The 17,987-nt window shown below is 37.6% G+C and overlaps 1 protein-coding gene and 1 non-coding gene across 3 annotated transcripts in view; both read right to left on the bottom strand.

The window, feature by feature from the left end:
• LOC105034678 (ATPase GET3A) overlaps positions 1 to 17,987 on the bottom strand; it is a 63,969-nt gene that overhangs the window by 21,892 nt on the left and 24,090 nt on the right. The window contains exon 3 of one of the 2 annotated variants that reach the window (XM_073243444.1): positions 1,081 to 1,306. In XM_073243444.1, the coding sequence (XP_073099545.1) occupies positions 1,081 to 1,306 (226 nt within the window). The remainder of the gene's footprint in view (positions 1 to 1,080; positions 1,307 to 17,987) is intronic. The other variant, XM_010909915.4, reaches the window with a different exon arrangement.
• Positions 6,933 to 7,041, bottom strand: LOC114913109 (small nucleolar RNA R71). The gene has a single exon (XR_003799152.1). It is a non-coding gene; the product is annotated as a small nucleolar RNA R71 (small nucleolar RNA).

Raw genomic sequence — 17,987 nt, 5'->3', positions numbered from 1 at the left:
CGCACATTATAAAAGAGATGCCATAGCTTTAAAAATATAACTTAGAATATGCCTGAGGGTCCATACCTGTTATCACAATATACCTTTAAAAATATGACTTACAATATGCCTGAGGGTCCATACCTCTTATCTCAATATAGCATAACAATTTCATTGTTACCAATCTACATGGATATGCACTTGGAACTCAAAGGATTAGAAGGAACTTACACCTATGTCAACAATAAAATTGATGCTCAGGCTGGCTTGGAGCTCAAGTTCAATGTACAAGTGTATCAATCAACCCAAACAATCAGTTTCAAGCAAGTTTTGAAAGTGTACATACTGGAATTTTCCTGTTATGTTTACCCAGGACTGCAAGCTATATAAACCTATTTGTTAAAAGTAGTGAACTTTTTTTGAGAGTTGCTTAAGATCTAAAAGTCAGAACTTCACTTTAACCAAGATTGGGTGAATAAGATCAGTGAGAGGAATGAGTTGCCGTGCAAGCTTTTTTGATTTAAGCAAATAAATATCCTATGGCTCAGTATTTGAGAAAGTTATGCGGGCATATTGCTTCATTATTCATGAATTCCTGTTGGAGTTCAGGCCATCATCATCTTCCTCAATATTAATGATATTCTGAATCCTCTGGTACTCATTGGTGCTCATCAATCATAATTTGCAATCCCAAATCTCAAATTCACTAGATTATTTAAAAAAGAATGATGCTAATGGTAAAAAGCATCATCTGATTTCTTAGTTCTTACTATTATTCATCAACATGTGATTATCGGCATTTCAAGAAGAAGAAATAAGGAACCACCTGTTTCTGCAGGTGCACATTTCAAAGCATGTACCACTATTTGCAACAGTAATGTATCATATTCATAAATTCAAGTATTAAATGTTTTGATTCATAAGCAACTTAACTACATTTGACAACAAAGATGGATAATGAAGCATATAGCCTTCATCTTTAACCCATTTGACAACAAAGAATAAAACTTCCTACTCATACAAGCTGCTCTTAATACAATATAAATCAGTTCAGAACAATGTTAAGCATCCCAGAACCAGAGTTACATGATCTGTCTGTACCTGGCTTAATAGGCCACCAAATTTATTTTTCAAAGTCATGACCTTCTCTAGCCCCTTCTCCAAAGTTGATGGGAATTGCAACAAACGTAGTGTGTGGCCAGTTGGAGCAGTATCAAAAACTATAACTGAATAATCCATCGTTTGAACTAATCTGCAGAATAAAATGGTAGTTTTAGCAGTAGCTTTCTTCTTGACGCATGGAATGATGCAATATGCCGCAGCAAGACTGCCAAAGACAAACATAAGCTTTGGAGCACAAACATCAACATGATAAGCACACATAATACAGGAACTTATGTTTCCTTAACATATGTTTTACAACTTATATAACATATTATTAATTCTTTTGGGATAAAGCACATCATTATCAAAGTAGCTAGTTTTTGTCGATGAGTGGTAGGAGAATACCAGACTACCATACCAAAAGATATAGTGAACCAGACCCAGAGAAAAAAGATCTCATGCAAATGCTGCAATTGGCCATTTTAACAAAAAGGTAGGGAGTGCAAAAGGAGAACACCAACAAATACATAAAAATCAACAATATATGCCACTCGAAAGAAACTAATCAAATTAAGATAAAAATAATTTATTTGAAGGAAAAAGGAAGCTAGGAAAAAGAGGTTTCCAAGGCTGACATAAGACCCTCCCCGTAAAGCATGGCATGAAGATTGAGAATTTACCAGTTTTTCTTTTTGAACTTCAAAAGGCATTTGGATAAATCCTAATGGAACCCTTTTCTCCATCCAAAATTTCAAAGATATTGGACTTGATGCAAGATAAAATCATATGGAGGCATAAAAAATAACTTGCCATTATTCATTGGGGTGGTGATGATAGGGAGTATGTGGGATGGGCCAACAAAGTTCAGCTTATTGACCCTCATCCTTATATTTAACATTCATAAACACCAGACTATATTTAACATTCCTAAAAAGATTTGACCAGTCTCACCACTAAATCTGCAAAAAATTTGGAAAATTTGTGATCCATTTTAAGTAGCCAACTCCCAATTATGTGACTTAGGGTAGTCAACTTAGCCTGTCAAGACTGTATTTTGAAATAAATATGCACTGTCAAGTAACTAATAAAGTAAAAATTCAAGAAGGCACAGGACATCCTTAAGTCCTACATGGAAAATCAACTACTTAAATTGGTAGATCTTGTGGTTTCAATGAAAAATGACAAGGTCAAACTGTTATCCACTCCCTTTAATCACCTAAGAATTATTTGACTAATTTAACAGGTAATAATCAGATCACCTTGTCTTATGTCTCAATTATATTAAAAATCACAAGAATTAGGAAAGTAAAATATTGGTTGTACACGGGGTGTCAATTATAGCCAGAAGCCGGTAAGAAATGCTCCATAATGTATACCAAATCTGATTTAACAAAAATGACTTGTTATGCATTTTTTTTTTACAGCCCAACTTATTACGCATGAGCTTTTTGACAATAGGACAGTATATTATTCACCAATTTATAAATGTTATGATAATATAAACTATGTAGTTCTTCCATTAACAAGAAATTAAAATAATTCATGCATGAATTATAAGCATATAAGCTTAGTAAAAAGCATACATGATTGCTTTAATGACTCCTAATCTTGATTTATTCAACAAGTCATCATGGACTCTGTCAAACTCAGCTAAGTCATCTCCTTTCAAAAGTTAGCTCAGTTGCATGAAACTTTTGACTCAGGAAGCTTTGACAATGACTCAACCAAGTTAGTCACTCAACCATTTTCACAAACATAATTTGCAACCGTAATGAAGAATCCTCAGCATTCCTTATTATTTCAACTTGGGACACATTGCTAGACTGCCACTTTAAGTATCACATTCATATGCTTGTAAGCTAGTGACTTCAAGCATTTGGCGGAGCAATTTTTTCAAGACAAACTTGAACAGTCAAAGTAGCTAATTTAAGCATTAGTGGAGCAGCATTTGTACCTCTCTAAAACATAACATCACTATCACATGTTTGTAAGTAAGAGAGGCTAGGATATGCTTTTACACTGTCATGGTTAGTTTGGACCGTCGATTGGTCTCTCTCTCTGCAAGATAGCACTTCTGTAAATGTTCATAATCTTCACCATCTAATGCAACATATGAAGCAAGGACAATTGCAAGATTTTGCAATGGTGGGGTATCGACTATGCCCAGAGTGGCTCACATTTGCAACTGCATCTTAGTGATATCTTCTTCTTTCATGGAAACCCCATATAATAGTTACAAGATGAGACTTGATTTTGATTCTCCGTATGCTTATGTTTCTTCCTGCATTAACCTCAACTCCAACCAAAACAGTTCTAGAATAAAAGAAGAAAGAACTTGGGGTATCATAAATTGGAAATGTATTGACTAAACAACACCATTTATGTTGAGTTTTAGTCGATATTGTTTTTAGGGAGAGTGTCATGAAAAATGAAGGGATTGTCAGGAAAATTAAATAAACAAAGCTTACCTCTAGATTTTATTGTGGGTGCAAATGAAGTTTAAATTTGTTTTCACATGTACCTACCATGATTGGTGTTGGGGGAGAATTAGTCCAGGTTGAAAACATAAAGAGCCCAAGGCCCAAATTACCTAGGCCCAACGCTTAGGAGTGTAAAGGCCGTGGCCAACTCATCATCGACCTCCAAATATATTGGGCTATAACTAATTTCCGGCTCGTTGCCCGAGCGTAAACCAGCGCCGAGAGCCTATCGGCATGATTTGACAACTCTTGCTCGGAGATATCAACGGCCCCTCGATGGCCCACTCGCTAGGGCCAACCCAAGGCCATTTGCGAGCGGTGCAAGCTGACTAGGCGTCTATTCACAACCGGAGGCCTCCGACCAAATACGCATTGACAACGAGGGAGCCTCATCCCCAATGATCGACCTAGCTCTCAACCGAGGGCCCTCCCCCCAGAGAGCTGGTCGTAACATCCGACCCCTCCTTGGTCCTATTCATCGACTTGCCAGTGGCTCTCTCAATAGCCACCGTCACCCCTTCACCAATCGATGGCTGTTAATGATTCCCCTCCAAGGCCCAGGGATCGCTGACAACGCATTAAATCAACCTAGCCGACTCGAGTCCCCCGATTAATCGGATCATCTGGGCAATCAGACGGTATCCAAACAAACTTTCAGAATGTGGCGGACAAGATACTTTGACAAGCTTCCAAAATACGGCCACATGGCATGGCTGACACCCACGACTAACAACCTGATTAGTCGACGGACGGCAGGCAACCTATCCTGACAATCTACAGGCACAGGCCTAACAACCTCCGGACTCCATCTATAAGAAGATGTGAAAAAGGAGACCCCAAGGTACGCCATTACTCTGCCTCTCATGCTCCTCCCTCTGTTGAATGAAATACTGACTTGAGCATCAGAGGATCCATGCCGAAACCACCTCCAGTCAAGACTTTTCTTACAGATCTCACCCCCAAGAGAAAGATCTCAACCGTCCACTCCAGCTCCTCCGACGTCGGTCAAAATCTCGCACCAACAAATTGACACTAGAGGAAGGAGCTCTGGCCCAACTCAGAGGATCGCGGATCGAGGCAGAGCGACCATGACATCCAGAAGCATTATCCCATCGCACCAATGCCACGATACAGCCTAAGGAAAGCTAGGTTAATCACACGACCCGTCGGTGAATGCAGACCTCCCACCTCCACAACCGACAATGGTGACTGCAGAGCAATTCCACCTACTTTTCCAGCAGGTTCAGACCCTGATGGCTGCTGTCCAATCGATCCAAGCCGCGCCTGCACCCCTACCGGTGGTGCCTCCGCCCCATCAAGCCGCTTCGATTCCACCATCGGTAGCTCCGCAACCAGACCCGGCTCTGTAGGCGGCGACACCATTACCTGACTAGCCGCTGGTCACTCACGATCTTGGGAGGAGGCAGACCCACCAAAGCCGCCCCAAAAGCCTAGAATTCAAGCGGCGGCGATCTCCAAGTCCCCGATCGAAGCACGGCTCTACCCCCAATCGACGATCCCCCCAGCAGTCGGGAGCCTATACTGCTCGAGACCCCGACGTCGAGCCACTTTTTCGAGATCTGAACCGACGAATCGATGCGATCTGCAAGTATAAGCTAGAATCTAAATAGTAGATCTTAGTACCGAATTTATTTTTCCGCACCGTTTAATTTCTGTCTTCTGTTTACAATTCTATTTTCAAAATCTTTCTTTTCTTTTTACAAAAATCAAAGTTATCAAATCGAAACACTGCCTTCCCTATGGGTTCGACATGACTCTCTACTTTCTACATATTTTTAATTTTTTTAAAAGTCAGAATTAATTGGATAATCATCGTATCCTCACGACAATATCGCGAGATATATCAATTTTGGTGCGTTGCCGGAGAAGGCACCAATTTTAACATTTGATTTCTTTGATTTTTTTGTAACTATAGCTTACTAACTTTTTTTATTTTTTTGCAGAAAAAATAGAAAAAATCAAAAAAGAGATAGAAAGTTTCCAATTTTGTTTGGTGAGATCAATCCTAACCCTAAACTTCTTTTCTTTTTAGTATTATTTACTTTCTTTTCAAATTAATTTAAAAATAACCCACTTGAACCTAATAAAAACTTTATGACAAGAGTAAAAACCCTAATTGCTTAGAGCATGCATGATTTAGATTTATTTTTTTGATGATTGCTGGAGACAAGATAAGCCTCTCAAGTTAATTAGTTTTATGCATCTAATTTAGTTGCATAGAACCCCTTGTTTGAAATTAGTTGTGTATATTCATCTCAAATCTATTTAAGGACAACACCCATTAACCAGATAAAGAGGAAATTTCATCATCCTTTCTTAGTCCAAAAATAATCAACCAACATCCATCATTAACCCAAGTCTAATTAAAACTAAGTAAACGTTGACCCCTAGGAATAATTGAGTTCAGTTCGAGTATTGTGATGAAATCAAGTACAAAGTAAGTTTAGACTTACCCCTGAAACTGATGTCTAAGACAAGAGATTACAAAAGCTAAGTCTAAGTGAACTCATGGTTACTTAATTAAAACCGTCTGCTTATCTGACCAACTTATTGGTGTCTAAGGAAAGCAACGGGAGCCTCCCACGACCCCACCTCTTACCTGGCTAGTTGAAGGAAGTGAGAATAGACTCACCTCACATTTAGGCTGACTCACACTACATCGAATTATTAGATCTACGTAACCCTAGGTGTCCTAGGTTTAATTGCTTGCTAACTTGATTGTAATTAATATCTAATCGCAACTAATTCTTCTCATCTATCATTTCTAGATCTAGGACTCTTTTAGGATTCTCACCTTTAGAACTCTCTTTCTTCCTCTACTCTTTTCTTCCTCTCCCTTTTCCTTAAATTAAAAAATTAAAAAAAAAATCTGAACCACATACATTAGGATTTGCACTAGTACATGCATGGTAGGAGATCTCTTTCTGATCTAGTTGAACCTAATCCTGAAATTGAACGGCTGATCCATGTTAAACCCGACAATTAAATGGCTGAACCACCTGACAGATGAAAGATACTTTATTCCTTCCATCTATAACCCATCAACTTATATCCACTTACCTGATATTCCTGCAAGCTATTATGAGATCAAGTCAACCACAATCCAAATGCTCCCATCTTTCCATGGGAACACCAATGAAAATCCTTACAAGCATTTAGATGAGTTCTTAAAAATCTGTTCCCCGATGAAGATCCAAGATTTTTCTGACGATGCATTAGACTAACCCTATTCCCCTTCTTACTTAAGGACAAAACTAAGTACTGACTTGGCACAATAGCGAGACCGATCTGAACTTGGGCTGAATTGCAGTACAAATTTTTTAAGAAACTATCCCATAGGTCGAACCAACACCATGAGATGAGCCATCACTGGATTTACTCAGTTTTCAGAGGAACAAATTCATGAATCATGGGAGAGACTTAAGGAACTTCTTAGAAAATGCCCACACCATGGTCTACCTAAGTGGCAAATTGTTCAAGCTTTCTATAAGGATTTAGGAGACCAATATAGACAGATGGTTGATGCATCTTATAAAGGTGCATTCATGAGCAAGAGTGAGGATGAAGCCTATAACTTGTTTGAAATCTTAAGTGAAAATTCGATCAACCATGCTTCATTATCTTTCTATGAAAGGTCGATCCCTCATCAAAAGCGGACAGAAATCTTTGAGATCAAACATTCAGACTCTAGTTCTAAGACGGACTTGAACCTGATAAATAAAGTCGATATTTTTGTCCAAAAGTTAGATCAAGTCCTAGCCCTAGGTCAATAATTTCCTGTACAAAACACACCACCTCATAATTATCAGAAGATTTGTTCTATCTGTGCTAGCCTAGCCCATCATGTAAGTGAATATCCCACGACTGCACAATTTTTACCTTTCATCCAAGAACAAGTTCAAACTACCCAAGGTTACTCCAAGACTGTCAATGATCCATTCGCAAACACATATAACCAAAATTAGAGGAACCATCTTAATTTTTCTTAGAGACCTCAACAGATGGGCTCAGATCCAAATGCCATCTATACATGACTTTCAAAATAAACCCCAATATCAAAATTATGCCTATAATAGAGGTTAGCCTAGTCAGCCTATCCAGCCACTATTACAATCACCCATCATACCCACCTCCTCAACAGACCAATCTAACCGACGATAGGATTACTCAACTTCAACAATTGATTATGATCCAACAGCAATCAATCGTCTGGTTAGAAGCTCAAATAGGACAGTTAGCTGAGGCCATCATGAGAAGAGAACCAGCTCAATTGTCGAACCAACCGATATCAAAACTTATGAACAACCCACCTAATGTGAACCAACCTCTTGAACCTAGTCATCAATCTAATGTCCCACCTAAAAATCCTCAATTTGAGAATACCAAAGTAATTTTTGAGCTTAGAAGTGATAGGATTTTTACAGACCCATATCAAGACCTGATGAGAGAGGCTAGTACTGATGCTAGCTAAAATGAGAATTTAGAAGAAGAGGTTAATACTGAGACTAACCCAATAGAATCTGAGTCCGAAACTGATACTGATGCTGGTTCCAATCCAAGTGAAAAAGATAAAAAGAAGAAGAGAGTGGATAAATTATCCGAGACATATGAACTGAGTCCCATTCCCTTCAACCCTAGAAGCCGATTCTTCCTCTCTAGAATCATCACCTCCTTCAGAATTGAAATCGTCCTTGATCACACCTAAATACATATGTTTAGAATCAAGTGACATCCTTCCGATACTCATTGCATCAAACTCAACTCATCCAAAAACTCAATTCATGAGCATTTTAAAAGAACAAATAGAAAAAATTCTCAACAAATAAAAGTCTGTGAATGGGTTCATAAATTATCTTCTTAAAATGAGAAGGATGAAACAGACTAAGAATGAGGTCGTAAACTATTTTCTGTAGATTGGTAATAAAATACTGAAATTTATCAATAAAGGGATCATAGGCCATCTTCCTATGATTGGCAATCCAAAATCATTAGAATTTGTCAATCCAATATTCGACACAGAATAAATGAGAGAATCGATATAGTCTAGTTGAAGACTTTAAACTTAGCACTTGTTGGGAGGCAACCCAGCTTTTATATTTGAATTTTTTTAATTTTTAGCTTATTTTTTAAAATTTAGGATTAAATTGGGAGAGGAATCAATTTTGAAAAGACTTCGAGTGGAATCATAAAGGTCAGAAAAAACTAAGTATACATCTGAGTCAGGCGACATCTCTCCTCTTCTTCCATTTTGTTTGCACCATTTTATTTTCCTACTCCATTGAGGATAATGTCGATTAAGTTGGGGGAGAATAATAAAAATTTTTTAAGTCAATGAGTAAGTTCGTATTTAGCATTTAAGTACCTGATTATGCTTAAGAATCGAGTTAAACCAAGCAATTTTTTTTTTAAAGTAAATTGATGCACAGATCAGATGTTGCTCCTAGATTGATTTTGATGATTACAAAGCAGATTGAAGGGATACAAACAATTTTAAATTGAAAAAGTCCTTATGCTCTTCAAGGGCAAAATCATAATTTCACTAAAATCCTGATTTGATAGTATCACTTGGTAGAACAAATGATTTGTAAACTATTGGTGAAAATTTCATTGTTTTTGGACTTATATTTTTGAAGTTATGAAGGTTTGAAGTGCATGAGTCGAGTCATGAGTCAACTCATGGCACTATGAGCTGATTGGCACGCAAAAAATTCCCATGGCACGCTGGATTTTTGACTTGGCACGACCTGTGAGTCGACTCATGAGTCGACCCACATGAGTCGACTCATGAGTCGACCTCTGCTGATTTGAGCCGAAAAATCCAGAAATCAAGACTGTCTGGTCTGTGCAACAGAAGTCGACTCATGAGTCGACTCCTGTAGCATGAGTCGACTCATGAGTCGACCCCTGCGACGGAAAATGTCAGCAACGGCTATTTTTTTGCCCGTTTTAATTGCCTTTTATGCTTCCTAAAATTGCTCTAACGGCTCTTTATCTGCCTAAATTGTTTTCTCTTGCTTTTAATGTCATAAAATGCTTTAAATGGTGAAAGAAATTGCAGATTAAATAGCAGATCAAATTGGAGAGAAAACAAGAAGATCAATCGGCAGTTCAAAAGAGAGATAAAATTCATTGAGAGGATCCACGAGATAATTTGAGAGAAAAAAGAAAAGAGGATCCAAAATCCACACGAGAGATTGTGAAAGAGATTCAAGAGCTTTCAAAGAGAGGATCTTTCAAGCCTATTGTTCAACCTTGATCTAGAGATCTTCCAAAGCTTTCAAGAGATCTTCAATCAACAATCAACCTCTTCTCAAGCATTCGTTCAAGCGTTCATCCACTTTGAGAAAATCCGAAAAGAGGTTCTTCATTTGAGTAAAGTTTTTATTGTTATATTCGCTCATTTAAAGGAGCTGTTATTGTATTAATCTGTGCTCAAAATTTTCTAACTCTTTGTGAGTTTTTTTGTTCTTGTTTTTGGAGGATTTTCAAAACAAGGAAAGGTTGATCCGAACCTGAAATCGGAGTGTTTTGGATTTACTTGTACCCGGAAAACAAGTGATCTAGCTTGGGATAGCTAGTGTCGGAGTTTCCGACGTTTTGTATTCAGGTTGAATACAAGCATAGTGGATTGAAATTCCCAAGTAGGAGCTTGGGGAGTGGATGTAGGTGCAGGGTTGGCACCGAACCACTATAAATCCTTGTGTTTGTGGTGTGCTTTATCGCTTCACTTTATTTCTTTATTATATCCTTGCATTCCTATTTTAGGTATTTAATATTGAATTAAAATCTTTGTCTTGTTCATCATAAGTAATCTGTTGGGCTTAAAATTTTTAGAAACCCAATTCACCCCCCCTCTTGGGTTGCATAGCTGGGCAACAAGTGGTATCAGAGCCGGTGCTCTAGCCCTTCTTTGATCTAACAATCAAAGAGCCAAAGATCTATGGCAACCCATGTCGGTACTTCTCTAGCCGAGGGGCAATCTACAAACCGACCTCCACTTTTCAATGGGTCTAATTACACCTATTGAAAGCTCGGATGAAGATTTTCATACAAGCACTCGACTATGATATGTGGAGTATCATAGTAAATGGTCCTCACACACCCACCAAGATTATAGATGGTGAGGAGTCAACCAAATCCGAGAAAGAATGGGATGAGGTTGACAAGAAATTGGCACAATTAAATGCCAAAGCGATGAATGTTCTTTATTGTGCACTAGATGCTAGTGAATTCAATCGCATTTCTACTTGTGCATCTGCTAAAGAAATATGGGATAGGTTAGAAGTAACCCATGAGGGAACAAATCAAGTAAAAGAGTCTAAAATAAACATGCTTGTACATAAATATGAATTGTTCAAAATAGAGCATGATGAGTCCATAACTGCTATGTTTACTCGTTTTACTGATATAATCAATGGTTTAAAGAGTCTTGGCAAATCTTATACTAACAGTGAACTTGTAAGGAAGATTCTCAGGTCACTGTCAAGAACTTGGGAAGCCAAGGTGACTGCCATCCAAGAAGCAAAGGACTTGAACACTCTACCTCTAGAAGAGCTTCTTGGATCCTTGATGACTCATGAACTTAGCATGAAGCAACATCAAGAAGATGAAGTCAAAAAGAAAAGAACCATTGCCCTCAAATCCACAACTTCGCCTGATTATGAAACGGATGACTCTGAAGATGAAGAACAGGATGAAGAGATGGCACTCATCACCCGAAAATTTAAGAAGTTTCTAAGAAAAAGGAAATAGGGGATGAGAAAGAAATTCACAAAAGGGGAACAAAGCAAAGAAAAAGAGAAAGATCAACCCCTTACATACTACGAGTGCAAGAAGCCGGGACATTTCAGATCCGAATGTCCACAACTGAAGAAAGGTCCCAAAAAGTTCAAAAAGAAGACAATGATGGCGACTTGGAGTGCGAGTGATGACTCAAGCTCCGACGAGGAAACCTCAACAGAACAAGTCAATCTGTGCCTGATGGCACATGAAAATGAGGTAACTTCTGAATCTACTAGTGAATTCACATTTGAAGAATTGCATGAAGCATTCTATGATTCAATTGATGAATTAAAGAAACTAGGGAAGAAAAACAAAGAACTGAAATTGAAAAATCAGTCCTTAGTGAAACAAGCTGAAATTCTTTCAATTGAAAAATTCACCTTGAGTCAAGAAAATCAAAACTTAAAGGATGAAATTAACAAGCTGAAATCTATAGTAGATAAGTTCACCTTAAGTTCAAACAAACTAAATATGATCCTTGAAAATCAGAAAGCTATATATGATAAGACTGGACTTGGCTATAAACCTTGAAGAAACAAAAGTTTCTGAAGGATATTTATGTAAATTATTCAAGTAACAAGTCTACAAATATTACTTGTTTCAAATGTGGTAGAATAGGATATAAATCATACACATGCCTTAAATCTACAAATACAACTATAAAGAAAATATGGGTTCCAAAAGGAACCATTCTGACTAACCCAAAAGGACCCAAGAAAGCTTGGGTACCTAAGCCAAAGACTTGACCTTTGCTTGCAGGTGTGTCTAGCATCCCAAGAAGGAAACAGGAAATGGTATCTTGACAGCGGATGCTCGAGACACATGACTGTGATGAATCACAATTCATCACGCTTGATGCTAAGGATGGAGGGATGGTCACTTTGGAGATAATGGCAAAGGAAAGATCATCGGGATAGGTAACATTGGTATCACTCCCTCCAAATACATTGAGAATGTTTTACTAGTTAAAGGTTTAAAGCATAACTTACTTAGCATTAGTCAATTCTGTGATAAAGGGTATAAAGTAGTTTTTGAATCATCTGTTTGCATTGTGACTAGTCCTATTAACGATGGCATTAAATTTATAGGACATAGGCATGGCAATGTTTATATGATAGATTTGAATGACTTAGCCAAATTAGACATGCAATGCCTAGTATCCTTGAATGCTAAAATCAATGAGACTAGTTGGCTGTGGCATCGTAGACTTGCACATATTAGCATGCATTCTCTTTCAAAATTAATTAAAAAGGATTTAGTTCTCGGTTTGCCAAAACTGAATTTTGAAAAAGATAGAATTTGTGATGCATGCCAATTAGGTAAACAAACTAGAGTATCATTTAAATCCAAAAACACTGTCTCAACTTCTAGACCATTAGAGCTCTTACATATGGACTTATTTGGACCAACAAGAACCACCAGTCTAGGAGGAAAACGATATGGCTTTGTAATTATAGATGATTATTCTCGTTTTACTTGGGTTTTCTTTTTGGCTCACAAAAATGAAACTTTTCATATTTTCACTAAATTTCATCGAAAAGTCTCTAATGAAAAAGGTTTTTCAATTCAAAATATTAGAAGTGATCATGGAACTGAATTTGAAAATCAAGATTTTGAAAATTTTTGTGATGAAAATGGAATTGGCCATAACTTCTCTGCTCCTAGGACACCCCAACAAAATGAGGTAGTTGAAAGGAAAAACAGAACCTTAGAAGAAATGGCCCGTACCATGTTGTGTGAAAGCAACCTTCCAAGATATTTTTGGGCGGAAGCAATTAACACAGCATGTTACATTTTAAATCGTGCTTTAATTAGACAATTTTTAAAGAAAATCCCCTATGAACTTTGAAAAGGAAGAAAACCAAATATTGCATATTTTCATGTTTTTGGTTGCCGATGTTTTGTATTAAATAATGGCAAAGAAAAACTTAGTAAATTTGATGCAAAATCAGATGAAGCAATCTTTCTAGGTTACTCCTCTACTAGTAAAGCATTTAGAGTTTTCAACAAAAGAACTTTAGTAGTTGAGGAGTCCATACATGTTGTTTTTGATGAATCTAACGATCTTCCTTCAAGGAAGAATGAGGGTGTTGATGATGCAGATCCACTAATAGAAGGTATGAAGGAGATCACTCTGAAAGATTCAGCAACTCCAAAAGACAAGGATCAAGAAGACGAACAAAATGAAAGAGGTGAAGAAATTCAAAAACAACCTCAAGGTACAAATGACCTACCCAAGGAATGGAGGTATGTTCACAACCACCCTAAGGAGTTAATTATTGGTGACCCTATGCATGGGGTAAAAACCCGTTCTTCACTTAGAGATATAGTTAATCATTGTGCTTTTGTATCTCATCTTGAACCTAAAACTTTTGAAGAAGCTGAAAATGATCATAATTGGATTAATGCTATGCAAGAGGAACTTAATCAATTTGAAAGAAATAATGTTTGGACCTTAGTATCAAGACCTAAAGATTATTCAATAATTGGCACAAAATGGGTCTTTAGAAACAAATTAGATGAGCATGGAAATGTAATTAGAAATAAAGCAAGACTGGTTGCTAAGGGATATAATCAAGAAGAAAGAATTGATTTTGATGAAACCTTTGCACCTGTTGCTAGATTAGAAGCTATTAGACTTCTACTTGCATATGCTTGCTTTATGAAATTCAAATTATTTCAAATGGACGTTAAAAGTGCATTTTTAAATGGATATATTTCTGAAGAAGTATATGTAGAACAACCACCCGGATTTGAAAATCATGCTTTTCCTAATCATGTCTTTAGATTAAATAAAGCTTTATATGGATTAAAATAAGCACCTAGAGCATGGTATGAAAGGCTAAGCAAATTTCTAATGAATAATGGTTTTTCAAGAGGTAATGTAGATACAACCCTATTTATTAAAAGAAATCAAAATGATATGCTAATTATACAAATTTATGTTGATGACATAATTTTTGGGTCTACTAATGAATCCCTTTGTCAAGACTTTGCTAAGCTTATGCAGGGAGAGTTCGAGATGAGCATGATGGGAGAACTCACCTTCTTCCTCGGACTCCAAATCAAACAATCAAAAGAGGGAATCTCCATCACCCAAAGCAAGTACACCAAGGAACTACTCAAAAGATTTGGAATGGAGAACTGCAAACCAATTGGCACACCAATGAGTCCCTCATGTAAGCTTGACAAGGATGATGAAGGTAAAGCGTAGACTTAAAATACTATAGAGATATGATTGGCTCATTATTATATTTAACTGCAAGTAGGCCTGATATCATGTTTAGTGTTTGCTTATGTGCTAGATATCAATCTAATCCTAAAGAATCTCATTTGAATGCTGTTAAAAGAATCCTTAGATACTTAAATGGTACACAAACTATAGGGTTATGGTACTCTAAGGACTCACAAATTAATTTATTAGGATATTCAGATGCTGATTTTACTGGATGCAAATTAGATAGAAAAAGCACAAGTGGAACTTGCCAATTTCTTGGAGTTAACCTAATCTCATGGTTTAGCAAGAAACAAAATTCGGTAGCACTGTCTACGGCTGAGGCCGAATACATTGCAGCCGGAAGTTGTTGTGCTCAAATCTTATGGATTAAGCAACAACTCGAAGATTTTGGAATCAAACTTAATGAAACACCAATAAGATGTGATAACACAAGTGCCATAAATCTATCTAAAAATCCAATTCAACACTCAAGATCCAAACATATTGAAATAAGACATCATTTTATAAGAGAACATGTTCAAAACAAAAATGTAATTCTTGAATATGTTTGCACTGAAAATCAATTAGCTGATATCTTTACAAAGGCCCTTAGTGAGGATAGATTCTGTGAAATTAGAAGAAATCTAGGAATTCTAGATCCATTTGCCTAAAATTTCTCAATCTCCAAAGAATTGATTAGAGCTCAATTTTCAACATCTATCCTGGTCCCAAAAGCTCAAATTTATCATTCTAAAAACTTATCATGGAGCAAAATTCCTTCACCCAAAATTTCAAATTTTTCTGGAATTTATTCACATTTTTCCTGATTTTCTGAACTTCATGAGTCGACCCCCATGAGTCGACTCAATGGCAAACTTGTAAATCCCACTAACTTTCAATGGGTTCATTGTTTTTATACTGAAACCCTGTTCGTGAGACGACTCATCTTCCCATCGTTTTTCTTCCAAAAGCCGTCTTCTCCAACTCTTCTTGCTCCAAATCCAAGGATTAATTTCGAGGCAATTCTCCCTCCTCCTCTCCACCAAAAATCGCCTCCTTGAAAAGGATTTTCTGTGCTTTCTCGCATTGCTTGGCGCGGTTGGAACGTGTCCTAGCACTTTACCGATCTTCCAAAATCCATTTCTTTTCTCCACCAAAATCCTTCTTTACTCTCTTGTGATCTCTCCTCCACTCAATTCAAGTCTCCTTGTCTGCTATTATAGTGGATATGGCTCCGAAGATGAAACTTCCCCAAAGAAGAAAATCATTCCGTGAGCCTGAAGAAATTGTCAGAAAGAAAAGGCAAGCCGCTCAATCTTCAACTGCTCCCACTCCAGTTTCTGTACCTACTCAAGGTCCCTCTCAATCCCTCCTAAGCCCTAGTAAGAATCCTCTTTCCGATAGAAAAGTAGAAACCGGGAAAAATATAGATTTTCGGTTCTTTGAGGAAGAAGGATTTACTTTTGCTACCAAAATTAAAAACCAAGGATGGGAACTCTATTGCTCTCTTAAGGAAGTCACCTATGTTGACCTTGTTAGAGAATTCTACCAAAACCTACTTTATGGAAGTGGGTCAGTGACTTCAACTGTAAAGGGAATTGATATCTGCTTGGATTCTAGGATATTGGGAGAAATACTTCAGTTGCCTAGTGAAGGATATTCATATATGGAACTCCCAATTAAAGAAGAGAGGATCAGAATTATTCTAGGAGAAAACTATTCAGGAAGTTTAAACAAATTGGAAGCAAAGATTTTGTCCATTGAGATGAGGGTCCTGCATCAGATAGTATCAAAGCTCTTCTTTCCTAGGAGTGGTAGACATGACTTACTTTCCAGCAGAGATGTATGTGTCATGTTTCATGTCATCACTCAGACCCCCCTGAACCTCTCTGCACTTATGATAGAGGCCATGAGAGAAACTTTGAATAGATCCAAGGCACACTTGCCTTATGGTATGGCCCTTACTAGAGTATTCAGGAGGTTTGGAGTTAGCTGTGAGGGGGAGGCTGCTACTAAGCTCTCTCATGTGGACACTTTCAACCAACACAGCCTGCACCGAATGAGATTTACAAAGACTGATGGTGGTTGGATCAAGGGATCTGAGGAGAGAGTTGAGGAAAGAACTGAAGAAAGAACTGAAGAGAGAACTGAAGATAGAGCTGAAGTCAGAACTGAAGGCAGAGTAGAAGAAGAAGATCCATCATCTCCTGTCCATGACTTCAGGGCAGCATCACCACATATCCAGTTCATTCCTGATACTGAGGCTGGCCCTTCAGAATTTACTAGGATGCCCACACCAGTGTATCAGCCAGAGAGCAGAGCACCTCATTCAGAGTTCAGACTGGCTGACGATCAGATCGAGCATATTTCACAGCGTGTGGCTTCTTTGCTGTCTAGCCAGTGGAGTAGTACTTCTTTTGCACCTGGAGCTACCTCTTCTGATCAGACCATTACTCCCCACATCTCCACTGTATTTCAGATGATTTCAGATCAGTCCATCAGGATACAGCAGCTTGAGGACACAGTCTGGAGACTGACTGGCAGAGTTCTTGACTTGCAGGGGCAAGTCCTTGCTTTGGCCCATCCCAAACCACAGGAGTCAATCATTGAGGTCACAGACCTCACTGCAGAGGCTGGTAGGCTCAGAGGAGCACTAGAAGGTGGGTATGAATTGCTGAGGAAAGAAATCCGAGGATCGAGTGAGCATGCTACCACTCAGTTCACTGCTCTACTTCAATCTGTTTCAAGAGCACTGAACGTACTTGATTCTATCAGACTCACCCTTTCTGTTCAGTCCTTAGCATCTCAGCGTTCTCAGCCACCCAGTTCATCTCGTTCTCCTGCACGTGGCAGAGGCAGACGGGGTAGAGGACGCACTTCTGATCCATCATCTCCTCACCCTATATCTGATGACTCCGATCATTGACTTATCTTGATCTTTACTAGATCCTAGGTGTTAGTATTTTGTTCTAGGATCTATACCTTGAGGCCATGTATTGACAATTAGCTAGTTGAATTTTATTTTTAAACTATGTATTGAAATAATTATGTTTTTAATGGAATCATTTTTCACTTATATTTCTACCTTTTGTAATGATGTTGATCATATTATGGTTATATATATTCTTCTTGTTGAAAAATTGTCTTCTCTTTGTTGTTGTTTGCTGTTGATAATTACTATATTAAGGGGGAGCAAACTTCTGTGATAAACTCTAAAAGGGGAGAAATTAAAGAATGTTTCAGAAAAAGAAGAGTTAACCATATTTGATGATGTCAAAAAGGGGGAGAAATTAAACAAAACAAAAACAAAATTGGAGATATTAAACAAAAATTGGAGAAATTAAATATTTGGAGAAATTAAACAAAAATTGAGAAATTAAACAAAATTTGAGAAATTAAACAAA

This window comes from Elaeis guineensis, chromosome 9, assembly GCF_000442705.2.
Source record: "Elaeis guineensis isolate ETL-2024a chromosome 9, EG11, whole genome shotgun sequence".
Classification (NCBI taxonomy): Eukaryota; Viridiplantae; Streptophyta; class Magnoliopsida; order Arecales; family Arecaceae; genus Elaeis; species Elaeis guineensis.
The sequence above is the reverse complement of the archived record's forward strand: the minus strand, read 5'-3'. Positions and strand labels throughout refer to the sequence as shown.